The sequence below is a fragment of the Melozone crissalis genome, unplaced genomic scaffold (genome assembly GCF_028551555.1).
Source record: "Melozone crissalis strain CALT ecotype California unplaced genomic scaffold, PUWL_Pcris_2 ptg000045l_1, whole genome shotgun sequence".
Taxonomy (NCBI): domain Eukaryota; kingdom Metazoa; phylum Chordata; class Aves; order Passeriformes; family Passerellidae; genus Melozone; species Melozone crissalis.
In genome coordinates, this window is record NW_026535823.1 from 21,687,252 (window position 1) to 21,710,905 (window position 23,654).

A 23,654-nucleotide genomic window follows, 5' to 3' on the forward strand; every position below is an offset into this window, starting at 1 on the left:
TTCTGCACTTGTCTTTAGTCAAAACAGGTCTGGTGGAAGAACAGGGCAAACTGCATTTGAGAAGATTGTTTCGATTTATCATAAATTATATTCATTGCTGGCCTTGCAGTCCAGCAAATCATTTTAATAAAAGCACCTAACTTCAGTGCCAGTGCTTGTGCTTGGAATGTCACTGTGTGTTAACATACTTGGCCTAATCAGGATTTAGGATATTGAAGAGACTTAAATTGTTATAGGTGTCTTTCTGGTGGAAAAATGCTTTATTGATGAAAGGCACATTTCAGCAGATAAACACTAGATATCCTGATGGTGTTATAATTGAAAACAAAATGAAACAGCAAATTCAGACCACAGTCAACTTGCATACTTATTTTAGTCCATTGCAAACCATTAAGCAGGTAAATGAACATGCTGTTAAACCAGGATGATATTTTAGGAAAGTGACTTGCAGCCTGTAGTGGAAATTGCACAATTTACTTGAAATCTGACATAGTTTACAGTTGCAGATTTACTTAAAAATAAGGAGTTCCTTAGGTATTTTTTTCATGGGGGGAGTGTTACATGCAATATCCAATTAAAGTAGAGAGAGTTTCCTTTTGGAGGTATAAGTTTGGTTTGTAGAAGTTTTACCCTGTGCTTTTGTGTTGCCTCTCCATGAGCAGGCTCAGTGGCAAATGCCTTCAGTGATTGCAGGAGCTGCTGGGAAGCTGTCACCATAGGGAAATTAAATGGGAAATTTATGAAAGATGATAGGAGGGGGATCTCCAGAGTTAAAAATGCACAGCTTGATGGCCATCAAAGGATGCTGCAGGGTTGCAGTTCTGCAGTAATTCTTGCAGGAAGGCCTTTGTTTCCATCATTTCTGTGCTTCTGTAACAAGTTTGCAGCCATTACCCACCCCACCCTTCCCCCAGAAAAAATCCTTTTGCTTTGAAGATCAATTTTTTGTTGATTCTCAGGGCCTCATTCTCACGTTGTAGAGGGTGGTTAGTTTATTGCACTTGTTGTTGTTATTCTGGTTTCATGCTGATTTAATTGACAGAGGTTTTCTTCAGCGGCATTTGCCAGAAATTGTTGAAACAGTATTAAGAAAATAGAACACACTATGTTGTATAGATTTTTTTTTGAAATATCCTTTTATTATCTATAACACAACAATTTTAGCTCTCAGACTTAAAATATTTTCACGAACATTAAAGTGGTTTGCGATCTGTGTGAAACGTTCAATATGAAAAGTAACTCATCACATGGTGAGACAGTCTTGAGAAAACAACTTTAAAATTCAGGGATCACACCAGCTCCTTGTCCATTGCCTTGTAGCTGCTCTTTGGCAGTTTATACAGTTCAGGAGGTCCCCTCACTCCCAGTCTGCTTCTGTCCTGATGGTGGAGTCTTTGTTCCTGTAAATGTTTTATAAAGCCATTAGTGTTCAGAACTTTGGCGAAGTGTGCAAGATGTTTAATAGCACAACAGTAACCCAGATTTTATTTTTATTTTTGATGCAGACAGGAGGTTTTGTTTATGAATATTAATTTATTAAAAATTTTAAAGTACTTTGATAAGTGATACTTGCATTTTACTGTGTCTTTACAGGCTAAGAGGTTCAAAAACAACTTGTAATACTTAGATGTCTCAGGTTTGATGTGCAAAGTTTTAGACACAGCTATTTATACATTCTTTGAAAATCCATTCATGTAGCTGTGTTTGAAAATAACTTTGAAGCATAGCTTGCTTTTTAGAACTCCGGTCATGGTATTCAGCTGAATGATGTCAGAGATAAAATACAACCTTTCACCAAAAGGTCCAGGTTCTGCTGCACCTGCTAGCACAGGCACAGGTCTGCCCAGGCAGGGATGCTTTTCTTTGTCAAAAATGGATTTTGTCAGAATGATTGAAAATTGAATTTTTCCTACCAAGTATTAAAAAGTACACTGACTTCAGAGTCCAGTTTTATTTTAACAAAATACATCACTTGGCTTCCCACCAAAAAGCCTTGTGACATGTCAGCCTGCCCTAGGACACCTCAGCCTGTACCACTGCAGTGCTGAGCAACGTGCTGAAGACAAATGCTGTCCCCTTGCCATGGCCCCTTCTTGTGGCCATTTTGGAGTGAGTGGAGAACAGCAGCCTGTCCTGCCAGGGCTCTCACCTGTCTGGTCCAGACTACAGGTGAGGAAAGCTGTTTCTGATGCTCATCATGGAAATGTGCTGTGTGCTCTTCCTCACTAGCTCACCTGAAGTGGTTTTTGGGGCTCAGGCATTCTGTGCAGAGCTAAACCCAGGTGTGCTGTACCCCTTCTGCTGAACCATTCTTCATCTATGGCACTTGGAATGTATTGGAGTCAGAAATTAATGTGTCTGCTATGTTTGGGGGTTTTCCATTTCTTTTCTGTATTAAACATATGTTTGTGAATTGTTTAACCTAGAGGTGATTTGGCTACATTTTATAACTATAATGGAAGGGGTCTCAAGTGGAATCATGACTGGATGTCATCCAGCACATAAGAACTTGCTTTTTCCCTAAATTGTAAACAGTATCTAGACTTAACTTCTGTTACTGCTGGATAAGTTAGGAATTGCTTAAATCTTTTGAGCTTTCTTTAAATTGAATGCTGTCTAGTAGAAAACTTGGTACTCAAAAGGATCAGAAGAAAAAGAGCTATTACTGCACACTTTTGCCAACCAAACCAAATATGTCATAGAGCAGCAGAAGTATTCCTGCCAACACCTTGTGCTACTTGATGCATATAGGTGCTTTGAAGTTCACTCCCTAAGATTTCTTCTAATCCTGAGTTTGATTCAAAAAGTTGAGGTGCAGAATCGTGCTATGTGTATGAGTCATGTAATGTATTAAGAATGGCACAGTCCCCTGTTTCTCTGACTCACTGCAAGAAATCACCAAACACAATCTTGACTTGGTTACAGATGGTACAGATCTTTTACTGGCATATCATTAAACCAGAGATTTTTCAGGCTTTTTTTTCATCTAGTGAACTTCTGCAGAGACAGGAATGGTACTCAGGAGCTTCAGATGTAATCCAGTAGTCAATACAAACAGGTTGTCTCTCTTCTTTTCTTCTTCAGAAATTGCATAGCTCATTAGCCACATGAAACTTCACAATATTCCTGAAATACAGTTTGTCTGAGTACAGCATAAAGTATTTTTGTAAAATATAGACAACCTAATTTTTAAAATTCACTGTTGTTTTTCTCATCAGTTTTTTCCAATCACAGAATACCATGATGTGGAGTTAGCATAAATTACTGATCATTTGTTTTTACTGACAGGACAGGGCTGCTTCTGTTTTGTTGTTTTTCATCTGACCATGATCTTCCCTCTTGGAAGCAGAGATGTAGTAAAACAGTCTCTTCTCTTCCATCTTCCCATTAAAGGACTCTTGTGGGTGATCACTCTCTGCCTATCCAGGACAATTATTTTGCTGTTTCTCAAACACAGGGGAAGTTCTGCTGGTTTATCTCTTTGTTGTTGAAATATTACATGGAATTTCTTCTTAGTCTTCCAGACAGAATAAAGATAACTATCTGAGAATTATTTTTCTTTCAAATGCTGCCCTCCAAATCTTAAAAATTTAGCAGCAATGATGGGGACCTTTGTTTCTGTATGGCTGGAGTGCCAAAGTATTAATGCATGGGGAGCACTTCCTTTGTCTGTACACAGCACTGCTCAGCAGAGCCAGAAAAGAACCATGAGTGCTTTTTGTTGCTGACCAAGCATTACAGGGGAACTGAATGTAGTATTAGATTTTTTCAATTATAGCTGAATACAATGGATTGGATAACTAAATGCATTGGAAGGTATCTTGCATGAGGAACCTGAACAGTCAGTTGTGTGGTTCTTGTTTTTAACTGTTTCATACTAGAAATACCACATTGAACGTTTTCTGTAAGCCAAGAAGGGGAAATGTTACCTGTTCCAGCATCCCAGAGATGTTTGAGATGGTGTTTGGTAGCTTCTTCTTGCCAGTACTATTGCATGCATGCTCCACCTATTCTTCCCTGTTTATGCATTAAAACATGCCCCTTTACATCCTTCCTTGCATTTTTAAAACATGAAACCAAAGTGTGTTGTAAAGAATGACCTGTTTTTCCTCTTACACACTATTAGGAACAGTTCATTGAGCACTTCTCAATATGTTCTGTTTGATGTGTATGTACATTATGAGCTCTGGGCATCAGTAGAATCCAGTCTCTGCTGTCACATCTTGGAATGTGACTTTATCCCCTCTTCACAGAAATGGCTCCCAGCAAGGTGACAGCAACCCCCAGGCCGTGCTCTCTCTCAAAACCAGTCTCCTCTTCAGGGAGATGCAGTAGCAGGCAACTGATGCAGTGTTTTCAAAATGACTGTTTTAGGCTGCCCAGATCCTGCAGTTTGGATGAAGAAGTTTTAACTCTGATCTGTCAGTTTTCAGAGGTCATGTTTCTTTTCTCTTTCGGAGCCTGTGAAACCCTGACATGTACAGATTGGCATTTTATCTCCATTCTTCTTTGGCACAGGATGGGAGATCAGTTTGACAGACAGCTTGGAGCAATTTAAGGGGCTGCCCCTCAAGTGGCCACACTTCACTCTCACCAGTGCTGGTAGAGTCCTGTGCTCATTAAGCACAGCAATGGTGCAAAGTACTGCTTGACAAAAAAAAGGGCATTTTCATCCTGGCTGGGTATGTGACTACAGAATTTCTAAAGCCAACTAGGATACGTAGTATCAGCTAAAACTGATAAAGTGTACTTGTATTCCTGAAAGTTTTTGTTTATATTGCTCATGAGCAGATGAGAGTAAAAATAGCTGTTACTGTGGAAAGTTAAAATGGAAATAAATTTGAGGCTTTTGTGCATATCATGGGAGTTCTCAGTTTGCCCTTGAGAATATTGCTAATATGAGGCTTTATATGTGACTGTAGCCTCATCCATTTTGTGGATTATGAGACATCACTTTCATACCCACCAGCATATAGAATTGTCAGATGTACTATTAAAATATATATGAAAAGATACCCTGGCTCTACAGTAGCTATAATTGTTAGAGGTGCTGCACTGGATTTTCAGCTTCTTTAAGAGGTAATTCCTGTAACCGTTTCTTTTTAATAAGCACTATTTAAGATGTAAAATGAAGGAAAGATGTTCAGGAAATGACTGTAACATGACAGGCTTTATAGAGTGCTGTAGATCTCTGGGGTTTACTCATCTGAACTTCAAATAACTGCATTTCAAGGGTCGGTAGTAACGGTATAGCCATGGACTCAAAAAATTATTATTATATTCCTTATATTCAAAAAATTTATTTGCTTCTTGTCAGCTGAAGCAGCCACATGTTTGAAGATCCTGTGTGCACAAGCCTTTCAATATGCACTATTGATGTTTCTGTGTCTTTGTTTTGGCATGGGACTGATTGTGCCATGATTCCCTTTTGTTGTTCTTCAGGATGTGTTCACAACCATGATTTCAAGGCGATGGTTACTGTTTCTATTGTGCTTTATCTGTGATCAGAGCTTTACAGAAACAGGTTCAGAAATGCTTAGAGCTTGAAGTAAACTTCACATAGCAGGTTGGCAAAAAGCAAACCAAGGTTAACAGCAAGAGGTTCTGATTTGCAGACTAAGGCTGTAAAGGACCACTATGTTGATCTCTTCTGACTTTCTGCACAAAGCACACAGATACTTTATTTATATTCTCCCTTCTTTGTGGTTGTATTGACATCAGGAAGGATAACTAGAAGAAGGGTTTGAGCAGATGCTGGGAGATGTTTATTCAAAACATCATAATTATGGGGGGAATAAAACTGAGCAGGACAATTAGGGCATGTAAGAACATATTTGTGATTACAGCAAATATTCACAGTACTTCAGCTGGTACTGAAGGATCAACATGTACAGGTCCCATGGGTCTCAGTTACTGACATCATGTGAACTGTTGCACCCTGATATAGGTAAAACATCAATAGCTGTCTCACTTTGTTGGGGGCAGATGATGTTAGAACTGCTGCTGTCACTGCAAATGTAAGGAGGCTATTTTTGAGTTCTGTGCTTTGAGACTCTTTGCTCTCCTCTGTTGTCATAATAAGCTTGGCTAATGTCAGCTTTTTTCCTAAAATTATCTCTTCAGCCATTTTCACTCTCAACATTTTAGTCCTCTCTTAAGCATATAATTCACTTTTTTCATCATTCCTTGCTTCCATGATATTTTTATGTGATATATTGGTCTGCATTCATTCACATTTGTTATTTATAAGTTGAAATTCTTAGATATTCTGAGTCTTTTTGGATTTGTCTGCACTGGGTCCCATTTACTTGCTGTTGCTTCAAATATTGGAAAAGTGAATGCTATTTAGGGCAGGGAAGTGAGTTGTCTCCAGTGGGGATAACTGAATAGCTTTTTCAGTACATAATGGTATGCAAATAATATACCTCTGCCTCTCATGGGAACAGACTAAAGAACTGCACAAGCTGTCTGTGACCTTAATAGGTTTGTAGGCATCAGAATAGACCCCTGACTTTTGCTGAAGCAAAGTATGTGATGTACAAATACTTCAGGTGTGTTTCAGGGCTAAGCAGTGCTGTGGAAAAACTGTGAATTTAGGATGTGGTCCACTCAGCTTCGTGTGTATGGCAGTGTATCCCAGCAACACAATACAGCTGATGCACAAGCAGTAGGTTTTAATAGTAGTGACCATTAATAAAACAGATGATGCTTAAAATGTGCTAATTCATTGTGTTGTAAGAGTGTCTTCATGTACAGTACAAGGTGAGGCTGCAAAACACAGGAAAATCAGAGGTAAGCTGCTTCATTTGTCTGTTTTTATGTTTATGATGTTTTATATGTAAAAGTACCTTTTAAAAATTTTTCTTCTTTTTAGTTTATTTTATTACAGGTTCTAGAGCAATTCAGGAAACAGATGCTGCATTTAAAAAAGCTTTGATTTAGTGAGGCTTTCTGTGCAAGAGAATGCATCCTTCCTAAAACTTCATTTTACTTAAATTAACTTGTATTTCCACTGAGGATGGCTTATATTAAGCACAAAGGGAGGCTTAGCAGTTTAGACTTCCATCAAATAAACTGCATAACTAAAAAGGGAAGATGCCAAGCCTCACATAGTTGTACTTGAAAGAATTCTGCTCTCTCTCGTGGGAACTCGAGATTAGAGAAATTATAAAGGCTTTGCATAAAAACAGGGAGTTAGAATTAATTTTTGCTTAAGCAGGGAAGTGTCAAAAGCCTGTTATGGTAATTTTTCAATTTTGTCTTAACTGTTCACACATTTTAAAATAGTTGTACAACTGAGTGGAAGCATAATTGATGTGTTGTGGTTTCTTTTTCCTTTCCTTGGGCCATCGTAAAACACAGCTTAGGTGCACTTAGGCATGGAAGAAGTAGGTGTGCTAATTAAGTAGATGAAAATTTTCATATCATAGTGAGAAAATTTACCTAATGGATTGGAATAGTACTCTAAGAATGGTTCCCCTATTCTTAATTACATCCAAGTACCAGATATCAATATCACATGAAGACAATTAAGCCACAAAAACCTTAGTGAGAAGACATAATTCCTAGCAGTAGAATTACAGGGTTGTAGAGACTATAATGTTTATTACTATTATTATTATTATTGTTGTTGTGAACAGTAGCACTATAAGTCTACATTTAAAAGAAATTACTTTATTCATTGTCTTTTGATGTATAGTAAAAGCTGAAGATATCGTGGAATGAAGAGCTACTGCTACATTTATTTTTTTAATCTTTCTTTAATTAAAAAAATATAATTCTTGTCTATATCAGAACAACCAATAAACTGCTGTGGTGTAGTAATTCAAAATTTGTGGTTGATGTAGAATAAATTTTAGGACTTAGAATAAATTTTAGGACTTCCCTAGGTAACAGAAGACTGATTTATCAAATCCTTTTGATGGTAAATCAAATCTCTTTTTCTTTTATTAGATACAGTATTAACAAAATGGATACTGTTCCAGAGTTGCTTTTATTTTGGTGATCAGCTTTGCTGTTCCATAGGAGAACTCTTTGGACCAGGCTTTGCATTAGGAATGAGATTTATTGGCAAATGTAAAGTAAGCAGTGCTCCATGGTGGTCACTGGTTAGTGAGACACTGGTTTTTATATGCAGAGAAAGGGCCCCTGTCCTAGCTTACAGCTGATTTTTCTGCAGAAGCCTGTTTGGGCTATGAAAATGCTGCCTTTGGCATCCCCAAATTACACCCAGCTTGTTTGGCCAGATTTTCTCTGGCTCTGTGTGCAGTAGAAACAGATGAAAGGACAGAGATTTGCTGTGTTGCAGAAGTGAGGCACATTCTGCTTCAGCACTTTCCTGGTGCTGCTGAATGGCTTCTGTCAGAACCCACTTGCAGTGTCTCTTCACTTGGAGGGGTCTGATTGCTCCTTAGCCCTTCTCTCCCCAAAGCTGTGTTTGGGAATTACCTGACTAAAAGTGTTGTCCTGCAGTTTTGGTGAGATGAGCCTGGGGGGAAGGCTCAGCAGCCACTGTGGCTGATAACAGATCTCTGCTGTCTGATGGGTTGTATTTGTGTCCCTGGAATAAAATGGCAGCAATAACACAGCCTAGTGTGAGCATGGGTGTGTGTTGGGTAGAGGAAAGGAGAGGATGCTGTAAGGTCTTTAGGCAAAGGGAAATGTATTTAGTAGTCTTTATTCTTATTGCATTGCTTGATGTTGCACAGCATTGGTGTGTCTATAAGCACATGTGTCACTTGAGTGTAAGACTAAATTTTTGACCCAGTTTGTGTTACCTATCACTAAATATATGCTGGATGGGGACCTTCCTGTATCAAGCACATTACTGAAGTATTTTATAGTACATTGTCCAAGATGCAAGATTTAATTCCATTTTCTGGTGTCTGTTCAGTGTTGTGTAACATTTTCATTTCTTACATAACCTTGTACAGTGCTTATTAATCATTACTTTTTTATTGTTTACACATGAAAGCTTCCCTGATAGACAGTGTTTATTTAAATGATATTCCACTGAGTAGTAAAATTAGCAGTAGGAGTTTTGTTAGATTTTTTTCTTCTATCCACTGTATTTCTTCTGAGCTTATGCAGTATAAAAAGTAGGTGTTACCAATAAGCTCACATTGATAAGGAAAAATATAAATGTTATCAATCTTGATATATTTTGTGGTGCTGTGACAGCAAATACCTTTCTGAACACTTTTCCTCAGGGGAAGGCACTGTTAGCTCCAAATGTATTCACACATTTATCCCACTTAACCATGTAATCCTAGGTGTTATTGGTGATTTTTTTGTGTTAAGTTAATTATGTTTTGTTTACTCTCCAGTAGCATGCTGTGAGGAGCACAGAAATGTAACTCGCGAGCTCTTGACAGGACTGATGAATGGCCACAGACAGAGATATTGGCAGGCTGCTCTCTAGTGCTCTGTCTAGAATTGTTTTCCTAAATAATTCAGAGGGTTGAAATTTGATGAAATCATTTCCATTTGAAGAATGAATGGAAGGGGTAAATGAATGAAGACTCTGGTAATGGAGCAGTTGTGTTTTTATGTTGGACAGTCAAGACAGCATCCTGCATCGTGGTTCCTGTGCAAATTCCTTGCATGGGGTTGTGATTGAGCCTTGTGCAAGTGATTTCTTCTGTCATGGTGGGCGTTCCTGTGAATTAGCCAGTGATTTCATTCTTTTCAGGAGTGCTTAACATGAAAGCCCATCACAAATACATGGCTGACACATGGGTGATGAGTGGTGCCTAGAGGGGACTGAATGACAGCTGGACAGTGGAACAGTAACCTGTGGTTAGTGTAGATGGAGGCAGGAAAACTGCAACTGGTTTGCCCCTAGATAGAACCATGTGTAATTTCATCCTTTTTAAAGACTCTCCTGGAAGCTGTTGATTCTGTACCTGTCACTGGTGGTCTGGGAGGGTGTTGGGAGGGTGTGTCCTCAGCTGCACTCATCCATTCTTCTGGAAAGATGCTCTCTGTGAGCCCCACATGGCATTTGACTGATGAGCTGTGTCATGCAAATGTCACGTGGGAACAATGATTATTTATGATACCATAAATCTGCTATTCTTTCTTAATGCCTACAAAAACTCTGTGCAGGAATGGATCTGCTCTCTGGGACTCCTTGTGCTTTGACATATCAAGTGTAACAGAAATGGCTTTTTTGTGGAGGTGTAATTATGTGCAGCCACTAAATAAGTTCCTGTATGACTGCCATGTCCATGTTTTATGATTTGTTTTCTATAGCAGCTGGGGTACTCCAAAGTATTGGGTTGATATTTCAGAGCAGTCTTTCTCTTTTTCCCATAAGAGAGTACATACGACATAAACTTGGGTAAGAACACTTGTTTGGCTTATGAGTACAAAACTACTGAATACAGAATCACCTGTAAAAGGTGGGTGGTGGTGGGGAACAAACCGGTCTGTCACCAGCTGTTACTCGCTGGTTTGTCACTGATAATGAAAATTAAATGCAGTAAAAGTACAGCCATACTTGATCTTGCTCTTATAAGTGTGAAGGCATCTTTTGCTTCAGCCCTGCTTCTCCTTCCATTCATTTTGTCATGCCTGCCTTTTGTAATGCTGTTTCAAGCTGTGCAAGCTGGAGCTAGAAAATGTGAAGCTTTACTGCACATGCATATAATGCAGCACAGGGCTTAGGGTAATGGAGAACATTTTAAATTATAGCTGTAGAGGTTTGAGAAATGGACATTAAAAACTATGTGTATAAGGATTTCAAATGTAGCTGTTGAAGTATTTGATTAGATCTTGTACTCAATGTGGCATACTCAGTATGAGAACTAATGCAGTCTAACATCTGTTGTTAATGCAGCCTGTCACCTGGCAGTAAATGAATAGATACTTACGGGACGTGCAGACACAGAAGTGTGATTGGAACCATCACTACTACTTTGAAAGAAATAGCATAATAATTTATTAACATCATGGTTCTTCTGTATAAACAGAAAAAAAACTTTGATTGAATGTGAATACTCAGAATGGCACTTCATCATGGAAGTTCTAAGCATACAATTAATTTTATAAGATTAGGAGTAAAACCTTCCTTAGAAAAATTGATTTAAAAGCATTTGAGTGGACTCACCTTGTGGTTCAGAGAGATGCTAAGGGAAATCCAAGTCCGAGTTCCTAGGAGGATGTAGGAGGGCTGTGCTCCTCAGAAAGGCTGGGCTGGATGAGGCTGCTACTTGGAATAATGGTCCCAGATGAAGCAGGTGGGAGCCCATGAGTGCATGTGCCCCCGTGTGGGGCCTTGGCTCTGCAGAGCTGAGAGGTTGGCTCTGCCATTGGCAGTGCAATACTGAATTTGTGTGAACAAGACCTGCACAGAAGAAGACTGAGATAATCTTTTCCCAGGGGATGGTGAGCAGTGCATGCTCTTGGAGGAACAGTGCTCTGATGTGGCTGCAGACCTTGGTTAGGGATGGGACACTTCACTTGTGTCTTGGCACAGACCACCCAACTCCTTCCTGTCCCTTGCACAACTGCCTGACCCTTCCTCCTCACAGCACAGCCAGCAGACTCTTGCTCCTAGCAGCCAACCCACTCTCTGTAGCACCCATCCTGGCTGGACATAGCTGTGACCTGTGGAGGGCAAGGCTGTTACAGTGCAGCTCATCAGGGGTGAGCTTGCTTGCAATCCATTCTGCTACACTCCAAGAATAGTTTGTCCCTATTTACACCATGGTATTTCTGTGAATACAAAATATTCTTGTCCCTCTAGCAGCCTTCACCTCCTTTGTTCTTTGCTGTCTCTCTCTGCTTAACCCACAGTTTCAGTGACAGGGACTTGCTTTTATATCTGATGATTTTTGGAGGTTTCTCTCTGCTGAGGTCTGCCTCACCAGTGTGTGTTTTTGTCATGTTCTGACTCTCTGCATTGTAAGGACCTCAAGGAGTTTTCTTTCCATTTATGGCGTGACATTGAGCACTGAATTCTTGCCTTTAGTCTTGTTTTTGCTAATAATCCTTCTCTTGTTTAAATTAATTAAATATAAACGTATTAAAAAAGGAACATGCTTTTCTAAGTAGCGGTAAGTAAGTTTTGAATACCAAGTCTACTTAATTAAGCTGCTCATCTGGTATTTTTGCATGCTTCAGTTGTCATGAATCTTTGTGTTTGCAAATGTAACTCATATATTTGCTCTTGACTTAGGTGGCCTTTTGTGGAAAATCATGATCATGGCTTCATATGCGGGTATGAATTTGATTAAAATATAAAGAACAACTTGCTTAGCATACCTTAAATAGAGGCAGTTGCACTTTTTTTTTCCCCTAAATACAAGCTAATCTGACTTCTCTCATCTCCTCTCTAAAGCATCTGTGAATTCCAGTATGTAGCTCAGTGTCAGCAGAGCAGGTGAGAGCTCAGCCCCATGCCAGGCTGTTGAGGACAGGTAGGAATGGTCTCTCTGTGTTCTTTCAGGAATGGTCTCTGTGTGTTCTTTCAGGAATCGTCTCTCTGTGTTCTTTCTGGAATGGTCTCCGTGTGTTCTTTCAGGAATCGTCTCTCTGTGTTCTTTCTGGGTGTAGCAAACCACACACCTGCGCTTGGAGTTCCCCTGGTGTGTCCCCCACAATCCCTGTTGTGTTTGCTGGGTGGGCATCACTCAGCTGAGCACTGTCTTGTCTGGGAATTCAACAGCCCTGGCTCCCAGGTGCTGGCAAGTCTGCCTTTGATTAGAAGTTGTATATTATGTATTGTATCACAGGTTGGAAGATTAGGGAATAATTGTTAAACCACTAAAAGCACTTTACAGTGCTGTGAAATGTTGAGATAAATCTGAAAGTAGGCAGTAGTAAGTAGAGGCTCATTTTAAAAAAGCCCTTCTAGATTATGAAGTTTAGAAGGAAATGAAAAAGTAAAGCTATCATAACAGTATTGTTCCTATTAGAATGATTATACAAAGTAAATGTTAAAATGCAGTTGTTGGTATTGATGTTAATTTAGTTTAGCTGCTCTTTCTTCCCGTACCCTTTGTGAGTTTTTGTTGTTGATGAATGAAGTTCCTTCATTATTTTAATAATATTGGAGATATCAGTAATCATGGCAGTGTGGTTAATAAATACAAACCAAGAGATTAGACAAAAGTACTTTAAATTGTTTTGCAGATGAACAGGCACCGTTGATGCTGGAGTTCTCTTATGACTTTAATCCTGCTGTGGGCACAGAGAGGATTAAACTATTACTTGGTGGCTGGAGGTATTTGATTTCCCCCATCCCCTGTGAGGACCCCAAAATTCAAACTGTACCCAACAAATTAGAAGTGCAGACTTCCACTGAAAGCTTTGAGGACATACTTTATGTTGTGATTTGCTTGTGATACATATAAATTCATTCTGGAAATAAACTTTGTTGTGTGCTTTATCATAAGAATTACAATAAAGGATTACCCAGTTTGAAATTCCAAATTGCAAGTAAACTTGAACTGTTGGAGTGCCTCTAGGAAATACATAATGTACTCTTGGCAGAGTGCACTGTATAGCAGAATTTAGCTTTTCCAAGGAATTTCCTTCAGTTTGAGATCAGTTTTCTGAGGTGAGAAGCCAGTGGATTGTTCCAGTTTTGGATTTGAGGTTCACCTTGAATTTCAAAGACCTGTTTTGAGACATGGATCTTTTTTTCAGGTTTCTGTACTGGTCTTTACAACCAAGCCTCACATAAAATTCTGTAGCTTGAGGAACAAGAAAGAAAACCTTTGGTATGCACTGGAAGAAAAAGAAACATTCATTTAAATGGACAACGACCAAAAAGAAAATTTGGAAATTCACCCCAATGAGTGCAAGCACTGCTCAGACAAGTGTGTTTCACTTCCCTGCAGGACTAGGGGAGGCGGAGCAGCCCTCAGAGGATGTGCACAACCTCTCTCTCCTGGCTGTGGCTGCTGCTGTCTGCCAGGCAGCCCCAGAGCCCCGGGATGTTTTATACCACATGTGCTGCAATAAATAGGCCAAAACTGGGTCTAGGGCACTCAGTGCTGAAAGTGCAGTGAGAATTAAGCAGGGATTAATTTGAAATCCAATAGCTGCCACTTTAATGGACTCACTGGCACCTAGTGCTTCTGATGTGTTTTTTTTGTGCAGTTGCACAGGGTATTTTCACTCCTGCTACAAACACACACCATCTGCCTCAGGTTGGGGAGAACATCCCCTGCAACAAGGATGATGTGCACATTCATTTCTAAGCATTTGCAGCCTTTCTTAAAGCTCTCTTTGGAAAAAGGGACTGGAGGAGATTGTAGAATTTGTGTATCCCTGTTTCATTTGGTAATTACTTAATTCCCGACTGTTTGCTTGGCTTTCTGTGCTGCAACTATTCAGATGTGGATTGTGAGTTTAACCCAAAGTTTACTGCACCAATATTTTTGGGCTTATTGAGAACATGAAGACAGAGTTCTGTTGGAAGATGTTGGATGTTATAGTCTGACAGTCTTCCAGTGTGGAAAACACTTGAATTTATCCTTGTAGATAAGTTTTAGACCGCGTTGTCCACGTGAAATATTATGTGATGTTTTAAATCTTATTTCTGTTGTGATGTAACATTTTTAAATTAAACCTTTCTTCCTCTAATTAACACTTCAGCTTTTAAAAATTTTTTTTTTCATAAAACTCATTTTAATTGGAGTAACATGTATTGCATGTTTTATGAAACACCTTCATTGAAAGTCTTGGATCCTTTCCATTCAGGTCCCTATAGACCCATCCAGTTTGAAAATACACTGTTTTATCCTCTCCTTAATTACAGTACTTGGAGCAACTCTCTGTTAACTGTTTTTAAATTCCACGGGATAATGAGTCTACCAGAACTAGAGAGTGTACAGCAAAAAACTGTTCACAGGAGGAAGCTTGCTTCCATAATGACTAGTCCTTAAGCTGCTAAATGTATTTGTTCATGACAGACTGTGCCATTCTGAACTGAATTTCACCTATGCATTACTGCTATTATTGTGGGAATAACGAGGGTGTTTGGAATGGCATTGTGCTGTGTGAATCACAATACCTAAATGTCACTTACAGAGGTGGTTCCTACTGGTCAGTGCTACAGTGAAATTCAGAATAACTTTAGGAAAAAGTTGCCTCTGCTCCATCAGAGCAGTCCCAAATATGAACAAGTTTTGTGTAATCTGTAGGCAGTGCAACCAGTCTGTAGTACACATTCTCACATCAATTTGAAACATAATAGGGATAGATAATAATTTGCAGATCAAACTACTATGACATTTAACATGGTTTTGGTCCACTTAGCATTTTCTTGCAAGTGACATGTGAAAATTGCCTGAATCTCACAGAAATCTGCTGAAATAAGACTCTGAACTAGACAATAGTCATAGGAGAACTACTGATTTTTTTTCAGAATCTGTGAAAAAAATTACTTATATTAATGCTATCTGATCAATCCTAAAATTGATATAAAGAGATAGTTTATCTAGGCTTGTGGCCACAGAACTGGTATAAGCATAGACAGAAATTCTGGCTTTTCTAAACCTTTTTCCAGTATGTGAATGTAAAAAGGATTTTCAGTTGCTGTTAAAATGAATTCTTTCTTACTCTAATAGTCTTTTCCATTAGGAGAAATCTTTGTGACTCTTCCCCTTTTGCCTACACACAACAGCCACAGCAGCTTCTGCAGCAGTATGGCTGAGGCATTCGTGTGTTTCTGGGAGGGCATTCATCCCATCCCATACCCCATACCCCATACCCCATACCCCATAACCCATGTGACAAGCACAGCTGCATGGCACAGCAGTGGCTCCATGTCCCATGCAGATGGGGCCATGCACAGGTGCCAAGAGCAGCTTTCTGTAAAGGAACTCCAGCACTCCTTGCTGCTGAGCTGCCGTGCCCACCTCGCCAGAGTTTTGTTATTGATGCTTTCTGTGTTGTATTTGTTAGGATTTTAGAAAGATGAACTTGTTAGTTTGACAACTAATAATATTTTAATTTAGTGGTGAACTCTCTTGGGAATCTATGAGCAAGTTAATTTAAATGAAATTAGGTATTTCAGCTCTTGTAGGTATACTTTGTGGATTTAAATGTGAATCTGTGTAATCCAATTTTAGATATTCGTAAGGTTTTGATGTCCTCATGGAAAATACTGGCCTATTTCAGTATGATTTTGTGCTCAATTAACCATTTAGAGATATTGACTTACAGATATTCAACACAGTTTAATATTTTTGCCCTTTTATTGTGGTATAATATTTACATGTGTATTTCAGTTTCTGGGTCTGTAAATCTTTCTTATTAGGATAATTTATTTTTAAGATTACTGAGTATGTAGCTCTTGTACAGCCTCATATAATTTTCGTCATGCCTTCGTGGTTTTAATCCTTTACATTTTAACATTGCATCCCCTGACTTTAAAATGACTATATATAATGTCCTTGATTTCCCAGTGCAGAGCCACTGCTGCAGTGGCCTCTCTTCCCTTGCACAATTCCATGGAGACTTCAGTACAAGACATGACAAAATGTAAAACCATACTCATAGATCACCTTATAAATATTTATTCATATAAATTCTTTAAAGAAATTAAATTACGTGTTCTATACAAAATAGGAAAGAGAGGCTTTTAGTGTCACTGGCTGCAAATTGAAGTCATTTGTCTTGAAGGGTCAGGTGCCACTTTGTGGTAAGATACTTGTCTGAGATCCAAGAAGGGAAAGATTGATAGTACAAAGAGATTGATGGAACAGGCACTGCAATATGCATATGAAGTTACAGGTTAATTAGGAAGATTTAAACAAGAAAGTCCCTTTGTGTGGAGAAGTGTCATGTGCTGTTACTCTCAGAAGTGAGGTGTGCTGGCAGCCTTTTGAGCAGGCAGAGCTGATTTTCAGAGATGTTTGTGTGGAGATGTGCAGTTGTGAATGTCAGCGAGGTGGCAGATCACCAACAGCACGCGCTGTAGCTGCTCAGGGAGCTCGGTGCTCTGCATACAGAGACACCTGCTCTGCTCACATCTTTGGCTTTGTTGTGGTTGATGTAAATTATAATGCTGGTTTTGTGTTTCCTGTATCAGAGAAAAATCATTAATATTTGAGACTGCCAAGTTCTTTGGGTGTCTCAGGTGATGTGACTATTTGTTCTACTTTTTAATTGCAGGCACAGCAGAAATTGCAGCACTTACAGAAAAATCCTAAAGCTAAGAATGTGTGGTTTATAAAGGGGAGCTGAGCAGTCAACAAACATTGTTTTTGTGTTGATAGGAAAGCTGTTTCGAAAGAACAGACACTGCAAACTGTTCCTTCTTTCATTAAAGTTCACCAGCCTCCCTGGTACATTTAGCAGAGAACAGCAAGCTTCTCTGTGTGGATTGATGCTGAAATTAAAACAGCAAAATCTTTTGTAACAGTTATTCACTTGGCAGAAAGAGAATTTTAAATTTGACTTAAATGCAACAAACCCAAAATGGTCTGTGCCCCTTGTGTCCCATTCTGCACAAGGACAAAATGGTGCAAATCTTCCAGCAAGGCAGGAATAAAAATCTCAGCAAGCGCTTCAGTATTTATTATCGTAATAGTAAATCATCCCTGTCTGCCTGGGAGACCTGTAAAATATACCTGCTGAGGGCAAGAGCAGGCACAGGCCTGAGGGACTGTTACACTTCTAAATACTATAATTCTGGTATTTTTGTCACGATAGTCTTAACTAAAATTTTGCATTCATATAGTCACCTTATTTTCAGCCCCAGAGACAGATCTTGGGGTACATGGCAGCACTTACCTTCTACAATCCATTTCTCTATTCTCTGACTGTGAGTATCTGAATTTTGGTTTAGTAAGGGAAGGAAGAAGACAGGCAAGTTTTACCTTGTCTAGCTGCTACATGTAAGACAGAAAAGGCCTTCAATTGCAGTGTATGGCTTTTTACTGAAGATGAAAAATTTGTTGAAGGGGGACAAAAGTTTGAATTGCAGAATATATTTCTACATTAGGGAAAGGCAGTTAGACTCAATGAGGCCCCTGGGAAATGTGATTGACTTTGAAAACAATCCTATTTAGTTTTATGATATTGCTGAAATGATGAGCCTTCACTTGTTATGTGGTCAGATACCTGTTTATTCACATAATTCTGAGTACAAAAGCAGCTGTAGAAAACAGGTTGTGGAAAAACAACACTCTCTTTTCTCTTTCACATTTTCACTTGTAGGAACTGTTTTTCATACTTAAAGAATTCTTCTCTTGTATTAACCTGAGACCAAATACAAGAAAATCTGTCAAAACAAATGAGTTGGAACACATCCCACGATACCAATACATGCAGGCAAAGTGGTGTCTCAGGCACAGTTCCAGTGGCCTTTTTGTGGTACTTACCCTCCCTGCTTGAGTGGCAGCTTGCCTCCCATTAGCCTCCCCATCCATCACAAAGATGCTTCTACTTCAGGAAGAAATACAGCTTATTGGTATTGTTCTACTGCAAGGATTATATTTTTGCAGTTGATAAACACAGTGCACTTCTTATTGTGAGAACTAAGTACAATTTTGTTTTTCTTTTTGTTCTCTTTTTTTTCCAGAAACCAAAACAAAAGGACTGGCATCCACCTGGAGGATTTATTTTAGGACTCTGGGCATTGATCATCATGGTTTTCTTCAAAACATATGGAATCAAGCACATGAAACATGTCTTCTGAACTGGAGCAAAAAAGATACTTGCACTGGCTGCTACTTTGGGTTCCTGGGTATCTCCTGTGTTCCCTTCATGTGGATTATAGTTGTGTTGAAATACTGTGTTGACATCTTGCTTCTAAAGATTCTTTTGAAGCCATCTCTTCTGCCCCTTTTTCTGGAAAGATTCTAAAAAGTGGTTTTAATGTTACTGTTATTTCACTTTGTCTTGATTTAAACATATTTTAATGCTTTTCTGAGCATTTTTTCTTTTTGGTTAAACTTAAAAAGGGCAGGAACTAAACCCAATTACAAGATTTCTGTGGTTGCTTCTGGATTGTGAATGGGCAAATTCTTTCCACCATACTTTAAAGTAAATCTTAGAAGAAGTCACCTCTTACTAAAGAACTGGACGTTGTGGAGAACGTTATTTAAGATGTCAATCTGTCAATAAAAACTTTAGCATGGCATATTGAAAGCTTTCTTCACAAAAATAAAAATACTCTGGAATATATTGATTTCTTTTTTATTATTATTTTTTGTTCCCTGTTAAATAAAACCCTTACATCAGTCCTTTCGCCTTAGATAGTTCTGAGTCTAGAATTCTATGAGTTGGTGAAAGTAAAACAAAAATTATATGACTTTGCTGAATCTACTTAAAAAGAAGGCCAAAAAAAGTGAAAGGACTTCACCATGTCCATTAGAAACCCTTCACAGATGTTGTATTTTCACTGCATATAATATGGACTTGGATGCTTTCAGAATTTTCAGTGCACTGGACTCTGCACTGAAGAAAATCAGCTCTGGCATCAGGATGAAGAACGTTATAAATTGTACCATTGTATTCTGTAGTTTCTGAGCCCCTAGAAAATGTGCTTTGTTGCCTGTGTTTTGTAAATTCTGGTTCGGCATATTGTTGTGTTCTTCCTGGACATTTACTGATGAATGTGTGCTAGAGGGGTTTTGTCTGTATAATACAGTGATATTTGTGAAGAGAAGAGCAAATCTGTGCATGTGTAGAAACACATCAGTCAGTGAGGAGAAGCTTTTGCCCCGTGCTTTTGGAACATGTTCTCTCCTTAACCAAAATAAAGCTTACCTGACACAGTCATGGTGTAAGTACTACACACATATCTCTAAAGTTATTAGGAATTATCTATAATCACACACAGTATCAGAGTTGGTATCTTTTTCTTAGAATATGGTTCTGAGCATTTCCTGTTGCACAGCACATACAAATCTGAGTGCATAAGCATTTTGTCCTTTTTTTTCTCTTCCAGCTTGTGGCATCCCAGCCTCAGGTGAGAGGAGGTGAACTGTCAGAGCTGTGTGAGCCTGGGAGGTTGTGGAGAAGCCGCTGAGGCTTGCAGAGAGCAGAGAAAACAGCAGTGTGGTGCAGCTCAAGAACTAAAGCCTTGTTTTTTTATCTCCAAAGATTTTCTAGGCTTGGAGATGTTGAAGGTACAAAATGATCCAAAATGGGAAGGTAAACATTTGCCTACTCCACCTCTTCCTGGCACTTCTTGGTGAAGAGCTGGGATTATTTTCAGTAGCAGGGGCTTAAGGCCCAGGAGTAGGGATTAGACCTAAAGCATTCCTAAAGTGGGGTGGATAATGATGGACTTGTCTTCTCAGTGTGCTGATCAGAAACTTTTATGTAGCTGGTGCACAGATCCTCCCTGCTAAACAATGCCACTTAAAGGGAAAGAGAAACACTCTGTGGGATGGGTCTGAGCAGCATTCCTGGGGCTGGATGTCTGGATCTGTTCACAGTGTGTTGGGTTTGGGGGTTGTTGTTTGGATAATGTCCTTCAAAAGCAATGACTTCATATCCAAAATCTGATATAATGGTGATTTTTCATAAAATCAAAAAACTGGGTTTTTTCCCCCTGAGCAATTTCTAATACAACAGTCAAGTAAAATCTGCTGTGCACTGACCATATAGAAATGTGTAGACCCAGTATAGAAATGAATCCTGCAGAATTCCTTAGAGGATTTGCTTAGCTTTCCTTTCCTAATCCAACTCTTTTTCAATTGTAGTAAATATTTTAATCAAATATTTATTTTATAGGCAAGTTTTGCCACACTTTAAAAGTGTACAAAGTCAGGTTGATAGAGTTTTGTGCCTTGCTTCATTTGCAGTAACATTTATTTGGACTCCTCAGGCCTTATTCAATTTTTCTCTTTCCCTCTTTCAGCCACCTTTTGCAGGAAGTGGTAGAAAGATCTACAGAACTCAGCTGAATTTTGCCAGTAGCAGTAGATACCAAAGATTCTGTCTTTTTAAAAGCTTATCTGCTTAGGGAAAAGGAGGCAATTAGGTGGGTTATTAAAATGCAATTTATGAATAGAGGCACTCAGTAAGTATGCATGTGAAGGTGATTAAATTGAAGTGGGAACAACAGTTTGACTGGAATGCAGCAAACTCTGCTTCAGGCATTTTTAACATTTTTGTATGCACAGAAGTGAGGAGTTGAAATGGATCATTCTGAGACACCATCAAGTTGCCTATGCTACACCTATGAGACAGGATTTTCTATGCTGTGATAGCTTTTGTTCCTTGAACAGTTACAGTCTGAAAGCAAGTACAGGAATGTCACAGAATTGACTGTAGATGTGTGTTATTTATTTATTTTTTTATTTAAAGTTAGTAACCTTTGGATTTTCCCTGGGAGGCCTTCAAGCTCAGTTTGGAATGGCCTCTGGGAGTCAGCCATGTCACCCTCAGTCACAAACCATTTGTGTTGTGCAGGCCAAGTGTGCTTTGCAGTATGGATGCTTCCTCCAAGGTGCACAGATGATCTTTCTGATGGAATCCAGGAGACAAGCCAGGTGGCAGCTTCCTGATGCTTCTTTGCATGGGAGCCTTTTGAGCAGAGTTGAATTTCAGCATTGTGTGAGTCTGCATGGATAGGTCTGTGAACTAAGTGTGCCCATGCCTGCAAAACTCAGTGTATTCATGTCTGCACCCTGTGCTGTGGAACTGCACTGGCAGGTCCTGCAGTGGGATTTTAACATATTGTTTAGAACACTCATGGATGATAAAAATAGATGTTGATCATTTCAGTTTTTCAGCTTTCTTTCAGGATCACATCTTAAAATGCATCTTTATTATTGAATGAAGAAAAAGTATCTCCCCAGTGGGGTTGTACTCACAGCCAGGTGCCCTGGAGTGCCTGTGACCAGGCCCAAAGGCTGACACAATGTGTGACCAAGCTGTGCTTCTGTTACAGACTGAAAAGTGAGGTTCCTACAAAAAATGAGTGGAGAAAGAAACCTGGACAGGTGGGAAGACAATGAGTGTTTCTTGGTCTATTCCAGCAGAGCATTTTCATGTTTAATGACTGTTCTGATGAAATGCTGTTCTCTTGGCCAATACCAGAGCCTGTTCACAGGTATCCTTACAAACATCATTAGTGATGCTGTGTCTCTTCTAGAGAGTGCAGGGATTTTTTCTTTCAGTTGGTTTTTCCTCCTGAAAGCTGGTATCTGTTATTGATTACAGAAAAGCAAATGCAGTCTGGGTCTAATTCTCTTGCTGAGTGCCTGCACACTGAGCCCATTTCAGTCTCGTTTCAGAGTCAGGGATTTTTATTCTCAGCTACCACATCCACAGAAGTAAATGGAATTTGTGCTCCAGTCTCTCTCAGAGGGGCATCATTGCATGCTGGAGCGGGGCTAAGTTGCACTAAATCAGTGACTTGCAAAGGGGCCAAGGCCAGGTTCAGCTGTGAATTTATCCTGGGTGGAGAGGATTTGTGCAGTGATAAGGCCAGGGAGGTCTTGCACTGCACTCCTGTGAGAGGGACTGGAAGCTGAGGCAGGGCAGAAGTCTGCAGCTCTGGCAATCCTGTCAGCATGTCACCAAGGGGTTTTTTCATGTTACAGAACCCCTGCTTTCTCTTCTCTGATGGATTCTGAGAAGGAAGGAATAAAAAGATCTGAAAGCTTCCCTAATTATCCTTTCAGTGTAGCTGAGGAAGTGAGATGCTGCTAGTTTCTGGTAAATAGTGAAGATTTCATCCATCTTTGCATTGTGAAGTTAAAAGCTTTTATGTGGTCAGGATTGTTTGGACTTGATAAAAACAGATGAAGTGGAAGGCAATCCACAAAGTGAGAATGGTGCATTTCAGAGTCTGTGGTATCTGGAGAGAAGACAGCCTTTGTATATGGTGCAGTGTGGGACAAGGGTTGGGGCAAGAAAGATCAGTGTCCTCATGTACAGATCTTCAGCCCTGTCTCTGTTACAGAGCTCTGTGTGACCTGGTAGAATTTTATCGTGTTTCCAGACTAATTAACCTTTGGATTAAGACAAGCATAAAATATTTCACCCAAGAGACTAATTTATCCATAAAGTTATGAACTGCAGAAAAAAGCAGTGTATATAATGGAAGTGTCTTCTCAGCCATGTGAAGATCAAATTCAGGCTGCAGCTGACAGAGAGGAAAGTTGAGGTTCAGTACCAATAGTTGTTCTGCAGAAGTTTCTGTTCAGTATTCCACAAAGGAATCACAGGTGCCACAAAAATTCTTTTTAGCCATCACTCCAGCACTTCTGTACCATGATGAGTGTAATAGTTTTTTGCATTTCTTAAATGGTGAAAGACGAATTTAAAAAATGGAGAAAGTTTCTCATAGAAGATTATATGACTTTAATTTATTTCTGCTTTCCCTCTTTCTGTGAAATTTTAAAAATAAAAAGCTTTCAGGAAACGTATCTTGAAAGTATCTGTGTTTTGTAATGAAAACTTGCATAGGCTGCATAACATAGTCTGAAATCAGCATTTCTTAGAACTCATTTCACTTTTAAGTTCTTAAAGACTGAGTTACTTTTTCTCCCCTAATGAGGATTTCTCCCTGATTTAGTGATTAAATTGATAATATTTAAGGTTTCCATTCAATGATGTATATCTATTAATGTTTGATTGTGCCATATTTTCTTCCCCATGCAGATTATAGATTTAACTTTTTTGCCTTTCTTTCTTTTCAGGTCTATGTGAGAATAACACCAAAGCCTTGGCCA

The 23,654-nt window shown here is 39.2% G+C and overlaps 1 protein-coding gene across 1 annotated transcript in view; it reads left to right on the forward strand.

Moving 5' to 3' along the window:
* The window catches only part of PIGK (phosphatidylinositol glycan anchor biosynthesis class K), a 65,728-nt gene extending 45,985 nt beyond the window's left edge, over positions 1 to 19,743 (forward strand). The window contains 1 exon segment of the mRNA XM_054286224.1: positions 18,542 to 19,743. Coding sequence (XP_054142199.1) covers positions 18,542 to 18,658 — 117 coding nt within the window. The 3' untranslated portion in view covers positions 18,659 to 19,743.
* The last annotated feature ends 3,911 nt before the right edge of the window (positions 19,744 to 23,654 follow it).